This window comes from Colius striatus, chromosome 2 (genome assembly GCF_028858725.1).
Source record: "Colius striatus isolate bColStr4 chromosome 2, bColStr4.1.hap1, whole genome shotgun sequence".
NCBI lineage: Eukaryota > Metazoa > Chordata > Aves > Coliiformes > Coliidae > Colius > Colius striatus.
In genome coordinates this window covers 25711403-25735948 of record NC_084760.1, presented here as the reverse complement: position 1 = coordinate 25735948, position 24546 = coordinate 25711403, and the positions used below count along the sequence as shown (strand labels likewise).

Here is a 24546-nt window from a genome sequence, read left to right as displayed (position 1 = left end):
TGAGTGCCTACTCCCTCACTTAGAACTGAATCTATTATTCAAGACTGTTTTGGACCCTTCTATTCTATAAATAAGTGTGCCTTTTCTGGTTTATGCTTTATGCTAACAAAAAGGACCTTAACAGCTGTTCTACTTACAGCAATGCTCTTTCAGGAGAGGGTGACCCTCCAGGTACAGCGTAAGCTTCTCACTCCTGTTGAAGCCAAGACTCATTTTAACTTGCCTGGTTTTTGGTTGGTTGCTGTGCAGTTTTTTTCCCCAAGGTGGCTACCTCTGGCTTTTTTTTTTTTTTTTTTAGTGTCAGCATCTAGAAGGATCTTTCTTTTTATACTGATTGTATGATCTACTCTAGGTGATCCTCCTCTGGCAAGGAGGTTGGACTAGATGATCTTTCAAGGTCCCTTCCAGCCTTTGAGATTCTGTGATTCTGTGAACATCAAATCCTGGAGACCAAGTCTAGTGTCTTAGTTCTCACAATGTGCTGCTCATCCAAGAGAGTGTAGCCAGCTTCCATGCAACTGTTAAGGTAGAAACAGAAATCAGCATGAGCCTTCCCCTAGACCTCATGCAGAATAAGTGGAATTGCTGGGAAATGTGTCTTTCTCTGACGGTTGCCACACCGATATCCAGAGCTTTTTGCAAGCTTGTGCCTGACATTGCACTCTACAGTTCAACCACACCATTAATATTTCCTAAAGGGGTCCTGCAGTAGCTGTTTTCATTAACATCTCCAAGACTCACACCCAGGTAAATATGAGTGTACTGCTTACTGTCTGGAATTCCTTTCCATGTGAATGAACCTGGAGCTACAGGCTTGAAGATGGAAAGAGAAGGTACCTGCAACTGCCTTCTTCAAGAAGTGTGGTCCACATGCATATTCACTCCCCTCTCCTTCCCCTTTTTCTCTGCATCCTTCCAGAAACTTGGTGAGATTGGGTCTGTGCAGCTGAGAGACAACTGCACAAGCCATTAAACTTCTTCCAGAGATTCCTGTGACTACTGCTGCAAGCGAAAAAATTATCTTGTCTTCATCATAGGATATACTCTTTGAATTCACACATGGAGTGTGCATATTGAAAAATGGTTGCTGTGGGGATTTTTTTGTTGTTTAACAGTGAAAATATCATTCAAAAGGAAAAGTCAGTTCTATTCTTTCTCTTTTTTCCTGACTCTCCTTTCATTCTGTGTAATTTGCATACTGCAGCACTCGTTATGTCTGTGTCAAAGACCTGGGGGCGGTGTGGTGGTGGGGAGTGTTATATAAAATCCCACAGAAACTTGCAAAAGCAACATGGTCTCAGTTATGAAGAAAACTCTACTGTGAATGTATTTCGGTAAGTGTATTTCAGATGGGAATACTATCAAAAGTGCATAAATTACATGCTTCATACAGCATTTTCAGGACCATGTTATTAAGAAGGTGAGATATGGCATTCTGCTGTTTCCCTCACGTCATTTAAATGGTTCTATATTTGTCAACACAGCTGTCAATAAAATTTCATTGCCACATTTCCTTTTATCACTTCTGAATTTATCAGGCTACTTAAGGTTTTATTTTGTAAATCAAGGACTCTAATGAGACTGTTTTATAATAATATAAAAAGGGGCTATCCTGTGGGTTCCTCATTCTAAGAACTGCTCTTCCAGACCAAGCTTACTCTCTGCTCCCACTGAACTGAGTTAATTTCATCTGCTTGGGTTTGAAATAGGGAATTACATGGCAAAAAAGAAGTAGTTGTGCAAAGCTTTTGATACACAGCACCAAAGCAATGATATGAGGATGAATATCTGTTTCATTTGTTTTACGGTGCTGGATATTTCTTGGCAGTAAGAGAGGAAGTATAGAATTAATTTAGAATGAGTGCAGGTAGCTGAATTGTCAGTGCTCACTCTGCAGATGTATCTTTTCTGTTGAATTAGGTGGAAACAGCAACTGATTCGGATACTGAAAGCAGAGGCCTACGGGAATACCACTCTGTTGGAATACAAGTGGAAGATGAGAAACGGTAATTCAAGCATGCACAAAAATCTGTAGTCTTTCATAACACAATGCACATTTGTAAACAGAGCTAATAACAAACATCTGTCAACTGCTGCCTCTAAGTAACTCGCAAAGCCAAACTTCTATGCATGCTGGTCATTTGGTAAAATTTGTAGAGATTACTTAGCAGTTGCTTCATATTTAGTTAACTTTCCAGTTTAGAATTGGAGGGAAGGAAGTGAAAGTTTTAAATTGAAGTAATCGATGAATATAACATCATTACTGGCAGAACAAATACAAAGAGCTTTGGAATAGTCTTCTTTCAATAGTATCCCTCATGCTGGTCCAGGCTTTCCCTGTCCACACAGGAGGATACAGTGGTTAGGATGTAACCCATGGTATCTTTATCCTGAAATAGAACCAGCTTCTACACTTCTTCAGACCTTCTCTGGCTTTGTAAAACTGCTGGCTAATGTACTAACCCACAGGTTTTCCCTGGCAGGCACTGCCTCTTAAGTACTGGACTGGGACCATTATCTCATTGCATGGCAGCTGTCAGAAACTATCTTGCTGCTAATTGCCTTTTACTGTCATTGACTAGAAGTAATTTGAAACAATAGGCTCAGATGTGAAAATACTTCACAAATAATCTTTGCTTCTCTATCTATCTTTTTAACATAAAACTTTTCTAAAATGTCATCCTATGGTGGCATATCACAGTAGAAAATCAACATTTAGTGGCTGTCCTATGAGGCAAGCAAAAAAACCTTTAAAAAAACCCAAACAAACAGTTTTTCTTTTATTAAAGGATTTTCAACAGCATATTTACAGATTTTATCTAATTAGAGAGGTATTTTTAAAGTTTAATTTTTTTTTATACGTGTACTGTAAAGTTTTCTATCAGGAGATGTAACCCTGCAGTTCTGTTAGTTATTTCCAGTTCATTTAGTAATGACACATTTTTTAGTATGAGAATAAATCAATATTTGCTTCCAGAGATGATTTAAATGATTTTATTTTGTATCTTTGCTCAGATCAATGATGCCACTATGCATTTTGGTTTTCCTCTCTGTCGTTATTCACTGTCTTATTTCAGTGAGATACACACAAAGAAAAATAATTAACATAAAGGCCAAGGAGAAAACCAGAATCCATTCACTGAAACATTATTCTGTGCCTCTGTACAATCACATACGTATTTATATGTCTTAATCTCTTTTCTCTCTTCCCTCTTTACCAAGACATGGGCGATTCAAGCGCTCAAACAGCGTAACAGCAGCTGTCCAGGCTGACCTGGAATTGGAGGGCTTTCCAGGACACATCACCATGGAGGACAAGGGACTTCAATTTGGCTCATCATTCCAGCAGCATTCAGAGCCCAGCACACCCACCCAATACAGTGCAGTGAGAACTGTACGAACACAGGGACTGTTCAGTTACAGAGAAGATTATAGGACCCCAGTTGACACCTCAAACCTTCCACCACCAGAACCCTGGCTAGAGCCAGCCATTGAGACAGTAGAGACTGGACGAATGTCTCCTTGTCGACGGGACGGATCTTGGTTTATGAAGTTGCTACACACTGAAACTAAGAGAATGGAAGGATGGTGTAAAGAAATGGAAAGAGAAGCAGAAGAAAATGATCTTTCTGAAGAAAGTAAGAATATTTAACTATCTTTTCTTATAGATATCTACTAAACTAAGAAATCTGTTAGGGTAAAGTCATCGTCTGTAGTTTCTTCTTAGTCATTTCGTAGAACCAAAGACATTCCATAGAACCATTAAATGTAAGACTCCCCTCCCCTCATCCTGCAACTGATGGTCCAAGCTAGCGTTTTGCAGAGTAAAGTTTTGTAGAAGTGGTTGAGGAGCCAGCTGTAAAGTGCAGGGTGGAAGTCTGGTATTAGTTATGGCTGAAATGGTGCAATGGCTCCATCCACAGCTCCAGCCCCAACACATTTTTCCCATTCATTTCTGTGGCTCCAGTGCTTGACCCTTTGCCAGATCACACAAGTTGGTCCTACATTAACATTTTTTTTCCATTTTTCTGAAACTGAAAATTTGCCTCATTAATGGTCATTTTTTAAATGTTTTCATTCCTTTCCAGGAACTTGTGCGTATCATTAAGAGTTGGTAGGAAGAACAAAAAGGAGTAGGCAATAACAATAGTTGGGGTACTTCTGCAGTTACACAGGCGTATGCACTGTTAGATAGTTCAGCTGCATTTTCTTATTACAATTTTGTCAAGAATCATTATTATTCTCTCACATCCTGTGGACACCTTGAAAGGAGTGATGGGATAAAGTGAAAAATAATGTAGACTATTTTGGAACAAGATCCAAGCCAGTACTAATGATAGTAATATATCAAAGTGGTCCTAGCACTCGGTAGCCAGCTCCGTGTGATTCCCTCTGAGGTCAATTATCCTTGTTCTTCAGGCTCAGTTTTATAAATATTTCAATCCCTGCCAATCTGAATTATTGTCTTAGATGAGGTTTTCTCAGATCACAAATTAGTTCATATTAAGTTTTCTCACTAGCATCTTTTCCAGCACTTTGACGAATCTCACCGTCACCTCCAAATACTTTCTTGATTGTATTGTTTCCCTCTCAATGAGTTCTTGCAATGATCTACCCTCGGGTCTTGGACCAGGCCTACACAGTGACTAAAAGGCCAATTTCTATTTCTTGCACTGACCTTTTCAAAAGAAAGAATGCCTACATTTTTACCTCGTCGTTTTTTATTTTACAGTCATATTTCTCATTATATTGTGCACAAGTCTGCCAGGTAACAACATAGGACTTGGGGTGGAGGAGAGCATAAGGCTGTGGTTTTTTCCTTCAACCTCCACTGCATTCTGGAGCGTAGGTTTTTGTCTTTATTTTCATCATGGCAGAGCTGAGCTGAAAATTTTTTCTTTGTATTGCTACTGTGAAGACTTTAATACCCTCCACATGGCTGATAAAGTACAAATAATAAAGTATTTTGCTCTGCTGAGCCCGTGTGAGGATTTCCAAGCCCTCTTTCATAATGTTTTTTTTAATAGTTCTTTTTACTGTAGATATCTTATTTTTCAATTCCCCAAATCTTTGCACTGTTGAATACTTGATATTTCTCTGCCATCATTAACTATCCCAAAGCACCTGTTTCCAAAGCTACCTGTTACAGATGTGGGGACATCAGTACTTAGCATCTGAAGCAGAAGTTCAGAAGAGCAAGATTTCAGTCTCCATGGAAGGAGTAGACTTGTTAAGGAGCAAAGGGGAGAAACACATGGGCAGTTAGCCTCTCTCTTTGCTTAGGAGGCCAGTGAAGAGTCTGCAGGCAAGGGGTGAACTTTGACTACCTGTTCTCTCAGCAAATTCTTCATGCACAACCCTAATCAAATCTGCAGCCACATGAAGCAAGTGTCAGAAACGTTCTCATGTCAGTACTCTGTCCTCACTCAGAGATACAGATAGAGAGTTATGTTAGGAAAACTTAGCAGAGCTGATTTTAGCTAGCTGCCCATTCCCAGATGCAGAACCACCTTCCCTCCCACCATGTGAAACTGTGCTCTTGCACTCCAGAAATACTCTGAAATGGCAATACAGAAGATCATTTTCAGTAAGTTGTACAGAGGACATGAAGACAAATTGGACCTCAGAACTTTTTATTAAAACTTGGAGTCAGTGACACCTTTTTAACCTAGAATATTTGTCAGAAAACAAAACCGAATATCAGGACTTCATTTCCCCATTTCCAGAGTGACTCCACTCTGTAAGAGGAAAACAAAGAGCAATTCCCTGATATAGTTACTAAAACACAGCTGAAATGGACCCTTGAAATCCCTTTTTTAAACTAACCAAAATGGGTTAGTTACTTGAGTCTGGGGGAACATTTTGGGCTCCCTGATTGATTAGAGAAATTATTATAGGATAAGTCTACATAGAGTATGCAAAATCAGATGCTTGTCTTCAGCTTATTGTCAAAAGTGACACTTAGACTCCCAATGTTCCGTTTTATGTGACTGATTTCAAGGGATCTTCTTGAAATAATTTCCAAATTACACCATCTTTGAAATGGTATCTCTTCACCTAGTGTAGCTTACATGAAGCAAAAGGAAGTTATCAGAGTTATTTTCACTGAGGGAATGAGCTTCACGGCATTTTAAAATTTCAGTGTGAATGATTTTTTTTTTTCCTGTTGAGTCTTTGACACATTTTCTATCTCCAGTTTGAGCTACGAAATGTATGTATCCACAAGAACTAAAGTTTAATGATACCCCACCATGAAATGTATCTTGACATATTTAAGCATTTGGCAGTTCCCTGAAGGAAATATACACAAATGGGAGAGCCAGAAGCAACTAAGTATGTTTTCCCATCTTCCAGCAGCAGCTACTATTCCCAAAACAATTCACAGCAAAGTTTGTGCATTGAAACTGTCATTGTTAAAGCCAGATAATTTATTTTTGGCCTGGGTATATTAATCGTACCTGAAGACCAAATATAGCTTTGCACCTCATAGGAGAAGGCTGTCTTTAAGATACCATTTCTATTTTCTTTTAATCATGAGAAGAGTTAAAATAGAACTGCGTTTTAGAAAACAATTTCATTTTCTGCGTTAACACAATAGCCCTGAGATCATGGAAAGCTGTCTGATTGCTGTATTGATTTTCTCTTTCACTGTAGCTTTTCTCCCATAATGTTGTTTTAAGAACTTCACTCATCATGTCTTAGGAAAGGAGAAGGTAATCATTGCAGCAAAAATAACCTGTCTCTTTTTCTTTTCACAGAATTTGTTTATTTGGTCAGTTGCCATGAATTGTATTTTGGAGTCTCTGCAAAGTTCGTATATTGTTTGTGGGGGCAGTTATTTGTCTTCTCAGTGTTTATTATAACATATATAGAGAGATATATATAAAATATATATGTGGCTGTAACTGTTCCCAGGGTAAGTCATCTGATCTTTTGCTCTAGCAGGGTGCCTTCAAGCAAAGATATGTGTTTCTCAAGGGTGCTGACTGGAGTTTCAGTTTTACACCCTGAAAATTGTGTTTGGCTATTACTGGTGTGTAGGTGATGACAAGAAAAACACTTTCAATTGTCAGAAGGCTATTGAAGACCAAGAAGGCCAGGACTCTGCTCTGTGATGGGAGCAGGGAGGCCAGTGTGAGGAGGGGGAGAGTCAGTGGGGAGCCGCAGTTGCTGCCCGCAGCTTATAGGCAAGGTCTGGCAGAGGGAAGCAGAAGACATTCTGGGCTTCACAATGCCACGTGCATGACCACTGAAACATTTCAGTACACAAATCAGATGGAGGACAGCAACATATAGTTCACTGTCACATAAAAATCCTAAGATAGGTGCAAATAAAAATAACTCTAGTATAAACTATACCAGCAGAAAGCTTGTTTTGCTGGTATCTTCTGCATCATGGTTAGGAGCTCTGCTGGCATAGCTACATAGGAAAGTGATCTCTAGTCTAAAAAAAAAAAGGCATTCGAGAGAGTGAGAGCTCAAAATATCACCCTTCGCTCCCGTTACCCCTTCATTCCATGCATGGTGGATTTTTCCTTGCTAATCCTCCAGCTCATATTTCTGCAGTACTGCAAGTGCTTTGCTAATGCAGCTGAATAGTAGCAGAAAGCATAGAATTAAGTCCCCCATACTTTGGGAAAAAAAAAAACCTTCAAAAACCTCACAACCAATTTGTTTTAGTGTATTCATCAATTAATCATCCATAAAAGCTTTCTTAGGTGTTTGACCAAATATGGGTTATCCTTTAACCAAAGAGAAATTACGGACATAATTTCATAATGCTATGCGCAAACTTATCCTTCAGGAGCTATTGAAATTTACATTTGGAGTGTTGCAAATGACTGCAGAATGTCTTAATTGCCCTGGAATGGTCTTTAAAGTCAATAGAAGACAGTCCCATAATATGGAATTGGAGAATTCCTCCTACTGTTTGTATTGTTCTGCTCAAATTTTCTCCTCTTTGAACTCAACTCCTTTGGGGTAAAAAACAAGTTTGCACTGAGTCCCATTGCTCTCCCTACTCTCTCCAGATCACTGCCAACTATGCTGTACTCAACTCCATCTCACTCTGAACATTATACCTTTATTGTTATGCCTACCTGCTGTGTTCGTAGTGAAAAAGACATCAATTTCTTAGGGTTAGTAAACTGGGTTTAGAGTTTAGACAAATACCATCCCTGCTTTGAGTTAGAAGGATGAACTAAATGCCAGTTTCAATGTTTGTTTCCAGGCATGTTTTCCCAGATTGTTTGTGGAGCAATTTATTTACGAGCTTAGGGGGGAAAAAAAGGAACAATCCAATGGAATGAAAATTTAAATTAAACCACATAATTTAAATAAACAGTAATGAATGCCAGAAACAGATTGATTGTTAGTAGTTTCTTGTTGCTGGTGCAGCAGTGACACAATAAAGCAAGGCTTTTAACCTGTCAAGAATAGAGTTATGGCATCAGACTGTAATCTTGGTTTCATCAATGTAGATCTGACTTTTCCCCCTCTACCTTTGTGATATGAAACCATTTTCAATGACAAGGTTTTGTGGCATTTCTCAAGCAATACAACACGTACACATTAATTGCAATTTTGTAGTATGCCTATTGAAGGGAGAAAGACACCATTGTGTTAATTGTTCCTGTTGTGTACTGGTCATTTGCAGTCTCTATTCAGGATATAAATCCTGAGTCTGCTTGTTTTCAGAGTAGAAGCCATATAGGACCACACAGCAAAAATGAAGTGTTTTCCTACGCTTCAGGGAGAAGAATTAAGGTTTTATGACTCATTCTTGACATTCAAGTAAATATAACATGATCTTAATGGAGAGAAGTATACGGATTATATGAAAATTATATATATTTATGTGCATTGATAGATTTTATCATTATTTATTTACAAGCTAAATCTTCTAGGCATTACCAAATGTCTCATTTTCTCCAATCTCTAACATTCATCATTCTTTCATGGAGATAATCAATCTGCACTCATCAGAATAATTCCCCAATGCATGAAATTAATAACAAGGCTTTGGCTGTCTATTAATATTGTGCTAAAGATTATGAGTTGAAGTGTTTTAATACTTTAATTTAATTACAGCAAAGCAGAGTAGCATGAATATGAGAGATTCTAACTTCCATGTTTTATTACCTCTGATTTACTTATTGAAATGGAAAGAGTTAGATCTTTAGTAAACGATAGGGCTGTAATGATATATGTGTACTCACCACTGTAACTCAGTGACACATGCAAGTAGCCCAGAACCCCAATGTCTTACATCCTCAACAGATGTGTATGACAACAAAATGCTGCATTGACAGTGCCTAAATCTTTTCTAGCCTGACTGGGCTTTAAATCACCAATGCTTGTTGACATGATCCTTCAGGATAATGAAGATAAAATATGAGGGTTGGGGCAACAGTGAGATTCAGTAGAAAATAGCAACCATACATAGATTCTGTCAAGATCTACATTTCTGCAGTAGGGCTAAAACAAATGCCTCTTACTCAAGCTATGTATTTGGTCTATGAACTATAACTTCCAACAGAGGAAACTAAAACTGATCTTTTTTTCACTATGAGACAACCACCTATCAGCCTACAGAATCATCCTCATTTTCTCCCCAGTGAATGTTTGAGCTTAGCTTGGAATAGGCAATGTCAGGGTCTTGCTACAGCACAGTTTCCCATCCTGACAAAGAAGAGGCCCTGATTCCACATTGGGAGTTTGTCTTATGTCCTGAGCAACAGAGCACTGAGGGTAAAGGCTGTTTGTCACTGAAATCTTTGCTTTATTAAAAATGTTCAAAACCAAATTAAACTGATTTGTTTCAGATCAAGTGAAATGTTTCATTTAGTTTTTTTTTCTAAGTTTGTTCAGGTTTTAACACCCAAAACATCGCTTTCCATATGCCAATAACTCCACAGAGGGAAAGTGAGGGGTTTGGTGATCAAAAATCCCAAACAAATCAAAATGTTTCATTTCATTTGGCCAACAAAACCCCAGTGAATTACTCATGCAGACCTGAACCACTTAACTCTTTCACAAATCGGTGCCACACAGGACTGACAAATGATGCATATTGCTGTTTATTGTTGTGGCACAGCTGTACTGTTTCTCTATCAGAAAATGGAAGAGAGTTTGAGAACCACAGGTTAATGTATTAAGATATGCTTTTAAAGTTCTAGAATTTGTATGTTTCCACATTAGTAGAGTCTAAAACTTTCAGATTATCTCTTGTTGCTACTTGTGTTTAAGCAGATATTTCACTTTTCTAGAGAAAGCAGAATTAAAATGTAATGCTTACTACCAAAAGACTGTTTTCACTTGCTGCTCAATTCCCTCCTATACTTATTCTAAATAGTAACAAAATGTTAAGCTCTAACAGATTTGAAGATTTTTTACATCTCAGGCTGCAGATTAGTTCTGCTGTACTATTGAGCTTCATTCCACCCTCTGCATCTTGTTTGAATTATCAAATTGTTTCCTCGAATTAAAAGATGACAGAGTAATTACCATTTCCACTTGAACCCCACTTCTCTCTGTCTTTACCCTAAACATTATTCAAAGAACCAGAATTTCTACTGGTAAAATCAATCTTCCATTGAAGCCCCAGTTTACAATACTTTTAGAAGTGATGCTTTTTCAGCATAGAGATGGATGGGGAGGAAAGGAAATGTAGGCAAGGATGTGTAGGAAAGTGTATTGCCACTTACCAAAGTATGGTATTTATCCCAGCAAATGTGGGAGTTCAGGAGGAGTCAGTTTCCTAGGGATAAGCCAGTCCCCTTAGGCACTCCACTCAATGGAAAGAAATAAGCATCTCCAGGATGAGATTAAGCTCATCTAAAAATGTCTAACATGGCTAAGCTGATGAGCTCAGACTACTGATTATTTAGACAGATGACTCTGGGAAGCAAAGCAAAGTACAATGAATTTGGTCAATTTCCCCAAGTGCTTATGCACACTGTAAACGGCAAGCACACTAATAGCAGGGAAACCCCAACAAGCCATGGGGCTGATCACAATTCAGCAAAGTTCTGGAGAACCTGCTTATGTCCTACTTTTTATGAAGGTCCTGGGCTTAAGACATTGTGCATTTTCCTGGGTTGGCAACCTCTGACTCCTAATGGAGAGCCAAGACATGTCTAAGAGCTGTGATTTCTCTGAGGATCTCATCCTTATGGTAGGAGTATCTTATAGTTTAATATATTAACCTTAGCCTCAGAACAGACAGGATAAAGAGAGCTCACCCAGGGATCATTCAGACAACTGAGTGAAGTTATTTCTTATCGCAGAACCAGGAGATATTATATAAGGTACATGTAAAGGTCCCTTTGATACCAGAGGGAAAAGGCACCCAACTGTTTCTTGAGGCAAGACTATTTCAACAGTTTTCAATTTACATCAGCAAATGTAAAGGGGGGGTGGGGGCTTGCCATTTACTTTGAAATTTAAGATTGCTGTCAAAAACATATGTATGTATGCCCATTTCAGGAAGCTGTCTATATTCCCTACATGTTTTTTTTCTACTTCCTTAAGCAAATACAATCTTAGCTGTTCTGCATTATTAATGTATCACTTGGTATTGTCAGAGGGCAAGGTGTCACAGAGCTTTCATGTATCTCCATCTTTTTCAAATATATTTTATGTATATAATCACAAGCAACAAAACCATGTATTTACTTCACTTATAAAAGTGTAGAAGTGAAGTAAATATTCACTCATTTCAGCTGCACATTTTTGGAGCTGGATTCTGCATTTACTACCAAAAGACATCTGTTGGTAATAACCTGTCTGTATGCTTAGTCCTAGGTAAGATCCGAAGTGCTGTTGGAAGCGCTCAGCTCCTCATGTCTCAGAAATTCCAGCAATTTTATTGGCTATGTCAGCAAAATCTGGTAAGTCACCATGTCTGGCCATTCTTGAAGAGTTTAAGGCTATTCATCCCCAGATGTTCCACACAACGTAACTTTAAATTTCAGAATTTAATGGTTTTACTTCGAAGGCAGCAACAAAAACAAGTGTAGCATACCCAGACATTAACATTCTGAAATGTCATTTTTATATCTCACATTTTGTCTTACTGCTCCTTTAATTTTATGTTTTTTTAGCTTAATCCTATACATTAGTTTCTTTTTTTTTTTGTCAAAGCAAACATGTAATTTCAGTAATTTCCACCTGTCTGACTTTTCTCTTTTTTTTTTTTTCTGTCTTTTTTAAAGAGGAAAAAATGGGAAGGGAAAAAATGCAAGTTTTCTGAGACATAATGTTATGGCTTATTTTTGTAATACCCTAAAATAGTAACCATATTTCTTCTAAGAATGGAGAAATATTTCACATTACAGTAAGTGAAGAAAAGTAAAACAGCAGAATAGTGGAGAATATATGATCGAGCTTCTACCTACCTGAAAACAAGATTGATCTTGGAAATAGGAATATACATAATGTTCATAAAATTGAGTTTCATAATTTGCATTGCCAATTATATAGAAGATGTCCTAGGGCTAAAGGAACAGATGCAGTATATTACTTGTGAGAGTTACTGCTATTGTTCTGGAAGTTCATTAGAGTCTAATTCAATTCTAAATGTTATCTTCATTAATATGACAGCAGCCATCAGTGATACAAAAATTGTGGCAAGATGATACTAATCAACAGAAGAATGCAATTCTTCTAGCTGCAGCTAGTGGTGTGACACCTTTATTTCTCTCACTCAAAAATCAAGTGTAACTTTCACCTTTTGACTGCCCCTACACCTCATATATTAAAAGTGACAAGTTCTATTGCCACGCATGATGGCAGACGTGTCTGGTTAGTTACAGTTCTTTACTTGTTAGTATTTGACACATAACTTTTTAGGGCACAACATTAATCCTGCAGAGACCTTGTTGCTGCTTTCCATCCATGAAGTTAATAATTCATAATTCCTGAAACTGCAATCAAACATTACTGAGAAAGTCATGCCAAAAATGTCCTACCTTGTGACAGAAAATTATAAGATGCAGTGTCCTCATTAGGAAAGAATCCAATTATCCACTTCAAAAACTCTGTCAAAACAAGAATTTTAATAGCTGTTGCAGAATGACAGAGGAAATATGCAAAGTCAGGCAAGCAGGAGATGACCACACTTGTAATATCAAATACATCATGTGTGCCAGTCCATCTAGTCATTTGTTTCACAGTGAAAGGCAGAAATCTTCATCAATGTCTAAAAGTTTCTCGCTGCAAATTTAAAAGTGCCCTCCATTACCCAATTGATTAAACTATGCAAACTAAGATTTTGAAAGCCTAACCTCCACTCCAATTCATTTACCTTCAAGTGGGTCCAGCACTTGTGCTCAAGGGCATTACTGTAATAACAAGCATGACTCCTGCTCAGCACAGCCATCAGCTGTTTGTAAGTGTGAGCAATTCATTGCTGTAAAAAACATAGGAGCACAAGGAGAAATCTACTGCCTTGGTGACAACGCGACCGAAAAACTGGCAAGATTTTATTTCTCTCCTTCTTAGTTGGATAATAAACCTTTAATCTCCAAAATGGCAGCTCTCCCCCACTCTGAAGATTTAGGCTCTTGAGTACTCTTCAGCTTCATTAAATCAGCAATGGGCTCTACAAGAAAGCAACAACTACAGAGCTGAACTTTCAGCTCATTTACGTTTTGAGGATTTTCCTTCCTATGTCTAGTGACAGAGTTTGGTGTTAAATAGTCTCTTAGTGCATATCCACAGCATGACTCTCCACATGCTCCTTGGGCAGCATCTTGGTGTCCTACACGAAGGCTGTCAGATAGCAGGCCATTAGTGTATTCCCCCATTCAAAAACATCTAGCAATTATAGAGCTACCACACAGCAGATTCTCCAACACTGTTCAACAACAATAAGCATAAATGAAGGACAAAGAGCAGTGGTGTTTACTTCTGCAAATTCAAGAGTTCAAGAGGAATATACTTGCTCTAACTGAAATTTAACCAGGAAACTCACTCATCACCTGTGGACTTCTCTAAAGGGTCAGAGGAACTTCAAAGGACATATTTGATTGTGCTCTGGCATAAGGATCTCTTACCAGAGAGTCTCGTTTAGGGTAAATTCATAAAACTGTAAGATTTCTTGAAGTTTTGTGTAAGGATCTGGCTAGCTACAGTGTTCCCACTAACTGCTAGAAAAAAACCCGGCATAGTGATTTATAACTAATCCCTTCTGCATTATTCACATTATCTCCTGTTTTTCCTTTGAAGTGTTTTCCTCCGTACTCTCTAGTCAGCACAGATTCTGCTCAGCTCTTGAGATCATTGCTTTATATACCATGGCTGCAGGCAAAGACAGAGTGGCTCAGGCACCGGTGAGCCTACTGCTTTAGGCTTCGTTCAGAAGCAGGGCTGCAAAGCTGAGTTCCAAATAAGATACCAATAAATGAGCAGCTTCTGAGAAGAAACAGGTTTAAGCCAATCTTTTCAAAACTTAGTTAGCTGCAATAGTCCTCATGCGTGCCAGCATTTATCGGAGAGCTCTGGATCCGTAGGCGCTGGCAGCTGGAGGCAGCCCTCTTGTGTCCACACACCGCACCGCGCCGCGCCGTGCCGCACGCTGCCTGTGGCCCTTCCCCAACGGCACAGCAGAGCGGGCTGCGCAAAGCACGGGACAGCGCTTGGCCTTGATACACAGCGCAACGGCATTTGAAAGAGTAGCATCGTTTTATGGCTGTTTAGAGACAACTGGGGAGAGGAGTCGAGCTGGAAACAATCGGTGGCAATGTAAGATAAATTGCCTTGGGACTGTCCTGACAAAATTTCACACAGGGAGTCAGTTCCTGAAGCCTGAGATATTGACCTCTGTAGAATAACTGATACCACAGACATACATTTTAAATGGACTTGGAGTAAATTGGGATCTACCCAATTAAGTCTACCCAGTTTCAGTGTTCAGAGGTTTAGATTGGACGTTACGAACAACTTTTTCACCAAGAGGGTTATTAAGCATTGGAAGAGGCTGCCCAGGGAGGTGGTGGAATCATCATCCCCAGAGATATTTGAAAGATGCATAGATGAGGTGCTGAGGAATATAGTTTAGTTTAGTGATGGGCCTGGCAGTGTTAGGTTAGTGGTTGGATTTGATGATCTTAAAGGTCTTTTCCAACCATAATGATCCTGTGATTCTAATGTAATTTTTAGTCAACATTGACATCAGTTTAGTATTCAAAGGGAGGGTCATCTTGCTAATTGTAACTGTTACCACCAATGTTTGTGCCTTAAGTCTTGTGCTCATAGTGTCACTTAATTGCAATACCTGGAGGTAGCAGCTCTCTAGTTCCTCAGTGTGATTCTACTCCCTGGAGAAAAAATCCTGCCATCTCCATAAAAATTTTACGTCTTATGTATACATTTGAAAACGCCAGACAATGCAAACATCAAATTCAGCACAAGCCGACAACTTCGTGGTAGTGGTGTTTTGCCCTCTAATCAGCTGTCATGAATGTAATTTTTAACCAGAAAGACTTCAAGCTAGGTAGAGTACAAACCACATGCTCTTTCCCTTTAATAACTGGCAGGCAGAGGCTGTCAGCTTGTTCTGTTTCAGAAATGCAGGTCAGCACAGCAGACAGTGCTAAGGACCTTCCCGTGCCACATGGATTCAGGAAGGTTCGTGTATGATGAACCTTCCCCCATGTTTGGGTTGTGTAGGCTCCACTCTCCTGTGCCCACTCCCTGCTGCAAAGCATATGTGGCCTCAGCTTCGAGCAGCACTGTGGCAGTATAACCTGGCATGATACCTCTCCTGCCTCAAAGCATGTTATTTAAAAAGTCTCCTGATCGATCTGTATTCTCTCTTTTGTGCGTGACAGGACCCGAGTGCCATGCCGAGACCAACTTCCCAGGACCTTGCAGGTTTCTGGGACTTATTGCAGCTCTCAATTGAAGACGTCAGCATGAAGTTTGATGAACTGCACCAGTTGAAGCTCAATGAATGGAAAATAATAGAATCACCTGAAAGGAAGGTAACCAAACTATGGACAATACCATTTACTCCCCATTCGTAGCCCTGTGGCCTCCTTTTCTTAAATACAATAGTGAAACACAATAGGTTTCTAATCCTAGGAAGTGTCTAATTGGTATGGCCCAATTTATACACTGAGAACTTCATCAGATGTGAGGGTTTTTTGCTTTTTAACAATGTCAAGATGAAATGTATAACAAATAAAATGGATTTTGCTAAGTTAATCCACTTGATAACACTTTTGTTCAAATTATTTGGATTCATATTCTAAAGACTAGAACTGAACTAAATTCTGTTCATTTCAGACTGAAGACAACAGCCCAAGAATTCAGTCACGGTAAACTAGACAGTGCTACATTTGAGGCAGCTCAGACTGTACACTACAGTTTTTAATCCTGCCTGCACAATACAACTGATACTAGAATGGGAGTAAGACAAATGCATGTGACAAAACATAGTGCAGGTCAAATTAAAGCTTGCCCACAAAAGTTTTGGGGACAGAGTACTTCTGGCAAACTGTCTGCACCTCTGTCCTGCAAGTCCACCACCTGGGAGCCACCCCAGCCATGATGCTTACAAATCAAGGGTGGCAAATTGCCCACAAAAGCAATGAAGTTCTGAAACTGCCTTTCCCCTTTCTAGAGCTTCATCCCTCACCTTAATTATCCCACTATCCTTGCTGATTATTGTTAGCAGTCAGGTGAAGACAGCACTTGGTTTGAGTCAGTACTGTTGGCCTCAGGTGAATACTTGTTTGGTTTGGGAGGAATTAGGAGGCATTTTGACAACTCTTTCATTTCTTCATGCTCCTCTTGGATTTTAATTTTCAGCCAACTGGTTGGTGGATGGTGAGTTTGCAACTCTTGCTTACTAGTGACAACTGGCAGTAAGAAATTATTATAGTGACAGCAACAGTGATGTTCCTAAGAGGGAAAGAATTAAAAGTTAAAAAAAAAAACCAACAAAACAAACCCCCCCAAAAATCCCCAAACCATGACACAACAGGAATGGAGCACTTACGTTCCTGTCTGAAACAGGAAATAGAGAAAATAAAGACTGGAAGAGCTGGCTGTCATGGGGAATAGCATCTTAGGCTGCTGCACTGTTCCTGTTGAGTTCAGAATATAGAACTATGTTCTTAAATAGCCTTAGTTATTTAGTCTTGGCTAATGCATTTTGATAGTAGACTTAGATTTTTTAAAAAAGACAAAATAACAAAGAGTCTGTAACCATAGGTGCATCAGTTCAATTTTTGTATTATTTGAATCCTGCTGTGCATCAAATTAACTGTGTTCTCCATAAGGAACAGCCCATACTCTGGACTCTTACTGTTACTTTTAAGAAGTGATATAATAGAAAAATAATCATAATAACCGTACTATATGTATGAAACTATGGAGTCTCCATCTTTTGGGGCTATTCAGTCCAGTATCAAACATGATGTTGAAAAAAATGCTTTAACTTCAAAGTTGCATCTAATTTCAAGTGGGCTTTGAATGGAGGTTGTACAAGATCACCTCCAAAGGTCCTTTCCAACCTAAATTATCATATGATTCCGTAACTCTAAATTATCTTTTTGAGGCCCTGATGTGATATTTCACAGTCGCTAAATAAAGTAAAACATTGATTCCATACTTCAAAACAATTCTCGGTTTAAAACCTGCATAGCACTTTACAGCTACTTTGGTACAAAAATCTACCGACTCTCACTTTATAATTCAATAAATATTCAATATCATTTTCTTTAAAACAGTCCAGGCTGGCGAGCAGAACAATTACCCCTATGTTTTTTCTCTGTTTGGTGCTTGCGTGTTTCCATTTAGCAATTCGTGGAGGAGACCAAACTAATAGACATGTATGAACAGTTGCTATCTCCCTCCAGCTGAGGGTAAACTCAGTATGATTAATTTAATTAAAAATTCTGTCCTGCTCATCTTAGACAGTCTTTTCACTTGATCAGACCACACAGATGTGCTGAATTCTTATTGGAGAGACAGTGTGTGTTTCTGTTTATAATGAATGTAATAATGTGTCAGCTAAAATCAAACAAGCTCATATGGCAGCGAGGTATGCAGATTGCATGTGCAGGATACGTGCAAGGATAGTAGAAAGAAGCATCTTTTTCAGGCATAGGACTGCAGAATTTGTAATGGCTGCTGAAAAACAGAGTTTTGTCAGTGTCCCTAGTGTGGATAGCTATTCATGTAATCCATTAGTCAGCTGACTGGAGAGCACAAATTGAGCATGCTTGATGTATGTAGCCAGTACTTTGCATTTCACGTCTTCGATTTGCATGCTGTGCTGACGGTACCTTCCGCACGCAGTTCACCCGCAGTTTTAATACCCTATTGCAGGAAGAAAGAAAGGTTCCTCCTCCTGTACCAAAGAAGCCCCCAAAAGGAAAATTCCCTATCACAAGAGAAAAATCTCTGGACCTACCTGACAGACAGCGACAAGAAGCTAGAAGACGGCTAATGGCTGCCAAGAGAGCAGCTTCTTTCCGGCAGAATTCAGCCACAGAGCGTGCAGACAGCATCGAGATATATATCCCAGAGGCTCAAACCCGGCTTTAAAGACAGATTGCTGCAGAGTTCCTTTTTTAAACAAAATGCTTGTACAGTTTGTCACTTACCTGGTAATTTTTGTCTCATTCTCTCCACTAAATATGCCCTTGCTGTTGTGTTCTTTGTGCCATAAGCACAGTGGAATGCTTTTGATTTCCTCAGAATTTGCTGAGCTCGCCGCAAGAACGACTTCTTTTTGTATTTATTGTCTGACTTACAATCAGCTACAATGGATAGGGCTTGTCGAGACCTGACTTATCCAATATATTCTCAGAGGACAACAAGAAACACCTCTTGAGATGGAACCCAGCTTACTTTTTTTGTTATTTATATTTTTATATAATGTGTGATAATTAGGGATAAGAATAACAAACTATAAATGGGTGCATCTCACCATTCACTAGAGGCATTAGCTAATCCAAGTAGAAGGTGCTACAAATGTAAAGAGCAGGAAAGAAAGAACCCATTTATCTCTCTGACCTCCAGTTTCTTTTCCTAGAACCCAGCTACCATTATTTACCCATGCGCTCTGCCACTCTTCTCATCTTTGTTACTGCGAAATAACATTAGGCCTCTCATGTCATGGCAAGTTTCTGGAGATGAACAGGGATATCCAGCCACTAAAACTCCAAAGTTCATCGGAAACCAAGAAGCATACAAGTCTGGTGGTGATGGTGGGAATGTCTGCTGAGAAACGTTTGCTATTAGCAGTGTACCGACACTCTGAAACCTAAGCAAAATTATAATGCAAGAGGACTTGAGTGATGGGTGAAAGGAAAACGGAAGCCTTAAAAAGTTAGATCTTCTGTAGCAAGATGTGTAAAGAAAAAGTTATACTAGCTCCTTTGGAACACTCATTGCATTTTTAACAGTTCTTTTACGTGTTAACGTTTATTTTATAAACCTTCTGTCTTTCATTTCAAGAGCTGTGCTACATATAATATTTCAAACTCTCAAAATGTTATATCAATTGAGTTTCCAGGGTATCCTTGAGAAAAAAAAATATATTGCTTGTTAAAAATGCCAGTTGTGATGTTGTAAACAGTTTAAGAAATATGAATGTGAGTGGTAAGTATATCTAAGTTTAAATGGTTATGTTAAGGTAAAGGTGAACTGTGGTTTACAGTTGTATTTTTTTTTAGAACTATTTTTCTATGCAGTATCATTTATGGCAAGAATAAGCTTCTTGCTTGCTTCAAAAGTAAAAAAAACACAACAATCAAACAACGAAACAAACCATGACTTAAGAGATAAGAGTTTTCCAGCCATGAAATATAAGGAAGGAATATAAGGAATTATTAGGCCTCGCATTGTCAGAAGATAGAAGTGGTAACTACCACAGTCAAGAGGCTCTAATTTAAAACAAATTAAGGCAGAATTATTCCACTTCACCTCCCTTCCAGAGCCAACTGAGCAACCCAGCACTTAGAAGTCTTCAGGTGAAGACGCAATAAGATGAGTAACCCGCAGCCCCTGATTCCAAGGTTTGAACCTTACTGAACTTTAAGTCAAAACAGTCCGAATCCAGTGAAACAGACAGTCCCCACTACTGCATCCCGTTTACCCGCTGTAACAAATGCAATGTATTTAGCCATAGGCAGAACAGCTATTTAATTATACTCGAGCACTTTGGTTCTTCACCTGATGAGCACTTTAAATCTGAATCCCATACACCCTGCAGCCTGACAGATGACTGAAAACATGAAGTATCAGAGGTTACGCAGATCTGACATTGCTTCAAATCTGGTTTCCTTTGTTTTGATTTGGTTTTCTATTTTTATTTTTCCTTCTCTTTTTCCTATGGTGTGTAGTATTAAGCATGAGTTCTGTCTTTGGAGCACAGCTGATAAAGCATGTTTAGCTTCAAGATATGAATCTTTATAGAGATGAAGTTTTGAGAAGTTTCTGTGAGGAGGAAACCCTGTAAATTGAGCCTGATATCTGGTATATACTTTACCAAATAGCCTTAAACTATATTTGGAAGCAAAAACCAAGACGAATGTATATCCTTCAAAAATAGGGGGGGAAGAAAAAAAAAAAGAACAAATCCCTGACATATTCTTCTATAGATGAAAACATTATATTTTCCATCTCTCATGTTTTCAAGGCATTTTCTGTTAAGGAAAGAGCTGGATCCTAAGTAGTGAACATCAATGCTACTTCCTCTATTTGTTGTACTATTTTAGATACAAATGTACCTGGCGTCTTTATTCTTGAAAACTGATGTCTTATCTGAAGTGGAGTTGCTACTTAGAAATATCCACACAAAAATAAAGCCAGTGTCTCTCCTAGATTTAAGAAATTTCAAATAGACACATACCCCATATATATTTATATACATATATGGCAGCTGATAAATTTTATCAAATTTTCCTGTACACTTCAAGGAGAAATCACACTTGACTTACTCACTTGAAAACTATCACCTGCAGCAACAGGTCATGCGATTAAGACAAGTTGTATTTGATCATGCCAGCAGCCAGACTTTATAAAGACAAATTGTGAAAACAACAGATTACAAACCCCAGCTGACTTAATAATGCTGACTTGGAGGAGTCCATATAAGTCTTTAAATTTAGAATCAAATTTCGATAGGTTTTTGATATGTTAAAATTTGGGGGAATGTTCTCAGTCAAGAAATATTCCTGCATGAAAGATGCCAGCCCTGTATTTTACATTTTCCATGCAGTTATGAGAAAGTGTTCAAATAAGCTTTGGATATCTATTATTTCTGTTTTACTTTTGTTCAGAAAAAGAGAAATATATATATATATAGAAAGAATCAAAAGTAAACTAGATGCCTACTGAAAGATTTGATAATATGTTATCTGTGCATGTTACATTTCGAAGTGCAATACATTAAATTATTGTACAGGTAACATTCTATCATTAAAGGCAAATAAGCCATTTCTATTTACATATTGTACATTTGGTTAGTTTAGAAAGATAACATTATGCTTATCATACTTGTGTTGCAAATACGTCACAGTCATATTGCTTCGATCCCTGACATGAAAAACACAGCGTGTCGTATCTTAATAAACACAGAAACAGTAAATTCTAATCTGAACCCACGTCATAAAAATAAAATTCAATTATAAAACCAACTTAAAAGGAACATAAATGAACATAAAGATAGAATGTGGAATGCTTTCTGCTTAGAGACTTCATGGTGTAGACCCACACAGAACAGCTGGATATAGCAAAACAGCCTAGTGTTTAACTAAATACTAATTGGACTAATATTTATTTGAACATTAAAAAATATAGAAAGTCTTTGTTCATTTCTTCATTATCTGTAAAACACAAGTATAATAAACAGAATTCTGAAAAAATAAAGAAAGAAAAAGACCTGACTGGTAAAATTGTTGCTATTTGCCATACTTATTTTTGCTTTGTGTATTTTTTTAGATCTGAAATTTTTTGTAAATTTGTGAAGTACATTATGAAGTATTTTATTATTTCACGTCAACCTGATTAGAATGGCCTTTGGCAGTGTGTGAAGATGAATAATATTGTACAGTTTAATGCCAAAAAATTACATTTTAATTCATGCTTCAACCTTTTCACTATGTTAGATTTGAGGTCAATCAGGAAGGAATTAAAGTGTGTATAGGAAGGTGCGTGGATTTCACATATATGTAAACAAAAACACATTTATTATAATGAAATTATTTGTTTTAAAATAAGCCCATGTCCTGCTGTATCAGTAAATTAGTACTCTAGTTTCAACTTCTTCAGCACTGCATCTAGTATATAATGAGAGAGTGTTGAGTGGTTTTTTAAGGCAAAGAAATGAATGCTACGTGATGGGGTGCCAAACATGACCCGCAGTCTCCTCCTGCCCTGCTGGGAGTGATGCCTGTGAGAAGCTCCCAATCCCACCTCAGCCTCGGGCAGCATGGCTTCCCCACACAGGCCCACTCCAGCCCCAGCACCGGAGCCAGCTGCCTCCATTTCGGCCTGTCTTATCCCTTTGCTTTCAAAGCCTTGAGCTGCCTGGTTGGTGAGTTGGATGTCCTTGGTGTTCCAGCTCTGGTGCAGGCGGCAGGGGGCACACCAGAGGCTGACACATCAAGTGCTCGTTTGTGCATGTTAATTTGAGGTCTGAAGCTGGTTTGGCAGCTCCAGGTGTCAAGCTGTGAGCACTGAAAAGCTGTGAAATCCTGTGTAGCCTCAGTATTAGAGAGTTTAAATGAAGCATGAAGCAGCGTTACTCCCGTTATTGTTCCTGTTACCGTCTGACAATGCAGTGATACCACCTGCAAATGGTGTTTGAGGTGAGGAATATCAGCAAACCTCTTAAGGTCTAGAGAGGTGCTTCCTGGTGTATGACAGGTTGACACTTACACTTACACAGTGCCTTTCATCCAGAAGGATCTCCAAGCACTTTATTAGCCAACAGACAAACTCTAGGCTGGGCTGCAGCTGGGGCAGATTGCCCTGCCCCTGGCCTGGTGAGCCGGCACAATGGGACGCTGGGCCTCTCCCACCTGTCCCCATGCTGCCAGGGAGTTTCCTTCCACACCACCCTCCCAGTGCCCGAGAGGACTCCTATGGTCCGAGCCTGCGCCAGCGGAGAAGCAAAGACTTGCTGAACCAAGAGGAAGACCTGAGCAAAGCAGAGGCAAAGGCGATGCTTGTACCATCTCTCCAGGGTGTAGGCAGGGAATGAAGAGCATTAATTAAGTTTCCAGAGCAATCTCTGCTTTTTCTGTTCACAGGGATGGCAGCAAGGATCCCTGCAATGGAGGAGCTCCCCTGAGAGGGCACCACAGGAGAGCCTTGGCCTGTGCCAGGCGTAGGAGCTGGTGGCACTTGCAGATAAGCCCTCTTGGTCAGGGATCTTAACAAGTCTCTCCTCCGCAAGTGCATTCCTCCCCAGCTTTCTTAGCAGGAGAGATCCATCTGGGGCCCATGCTGCACAAGCAGCCTTCCCTGTGGCGTAACTGCCAAGGGCCCTATTCTCTCCCCAGGTCTGCCCTCCAGCCAGGCTAACGCCAGAGATAACATGAGGCACAGGACTTAGGCACAAAGATTATGCTTTGGTTTGGGCAGCTGCTCTTTACTGAGCCTCAGCTCCAACCCTAAGGGTTTTTTGTATAGCAGAGCATGAGGGACACCTCTCTCTGCAACAGCAGGACTGGCAGACTGCAGGCAGCCACTTCATACTGCAGATAATAGAAAGAGGATACATGCATATATGTATGTATAACGGTTTTTCAGTGCCATGGTCCCAGACAGTTGGACTCAGGAGCCACAGTCATCACTCATGTTCCTGTAGACATGCCACTCTCTTGCAGCTCACCCTCAGCACTGATGGCTGTGGCAGATTCCCTGCCTAGCGCAGCCCCATGGCCCATCTGCAGCTATTCACTGCATTCACCTCCAGGGACCATCTTTTGGGAACAGCTGTTTTATGGCATACTCATACGTGTGTATAGGCTCCTGGCAGGAGATAAGCCCTCTGTATACACAGAAATTGCTTAATTTATCTCTGAAATGCAGCTACCTCTATGGTGTAATACTGCAGCTCTTTAACTACATAGCAGGCTGTTCAAGACAGCAAGTATGAAACAGAAATGGAAATGGAAACTTGCCCAAAAGATAATCTGGTCAGCATATTTAGGTTGATTCAGCCCCTCTTAACAAAATAAAGTTCCAATAGCTTCAAGAGGCCATGGCGCTTGTTATATCTAAAATCCATATTCCATAACCCTTCTCATTAAATGCATATTGCATTTCATAAGTGATAATCAAAGAAGAAAGAATCATGTTCCCACCTTTCCACACACAGGCATTTCTCCCTATACCCTTCATTGCTGAAACAAGTGGGCTTTTGAAGTCAGATCGTAGATAATGTAAATTAGTATGTCTACACAGCTTGCTCTTTAACTGAGCAAACAGAACAGTTTTCATCAGATGGCAACTTAGTTGTCTATTTTATTAAGGCCAAATTGTTATTTTTCTAAATTAGTTTTCTTGGACAGGATTTTT

General features: G+C 39.2%; 1 protein-coding gene across 2 annotated transcripts in view; it reads left to right on the top strand.

The window, feature by feature from the left end:
* DLGAP2 (DLG associated protein 2) overlaps positions 1–18558 on the top strand; it is a 466793-nt gene extending 448235 nt beyond the window's left edge. For both annotated transcript variants that reach the window (XM_061989737.1, XM_061989738.1), the window contains exons 10-14: positions 1921–2006; positions 3223–3638; positions 11800–11891; positions 15834–15986; positions 18340–18558. In XM_061989737.1, the coding sequence (XP_061845721.1) occupies positions 1921–2006; positions 3223–3638; positions 11800–11891; positions 15834–15986; positions 18340–18558 (966 nt within the window). The remainder of the gene's footprint in view (positions 1–1920; positions 2007–3222; positions 3639–11799; positions 11892–15833; positions 15987–18339) is intronic.
* Positions 18559–24546: the final 5988 nt, after the last annotated feature.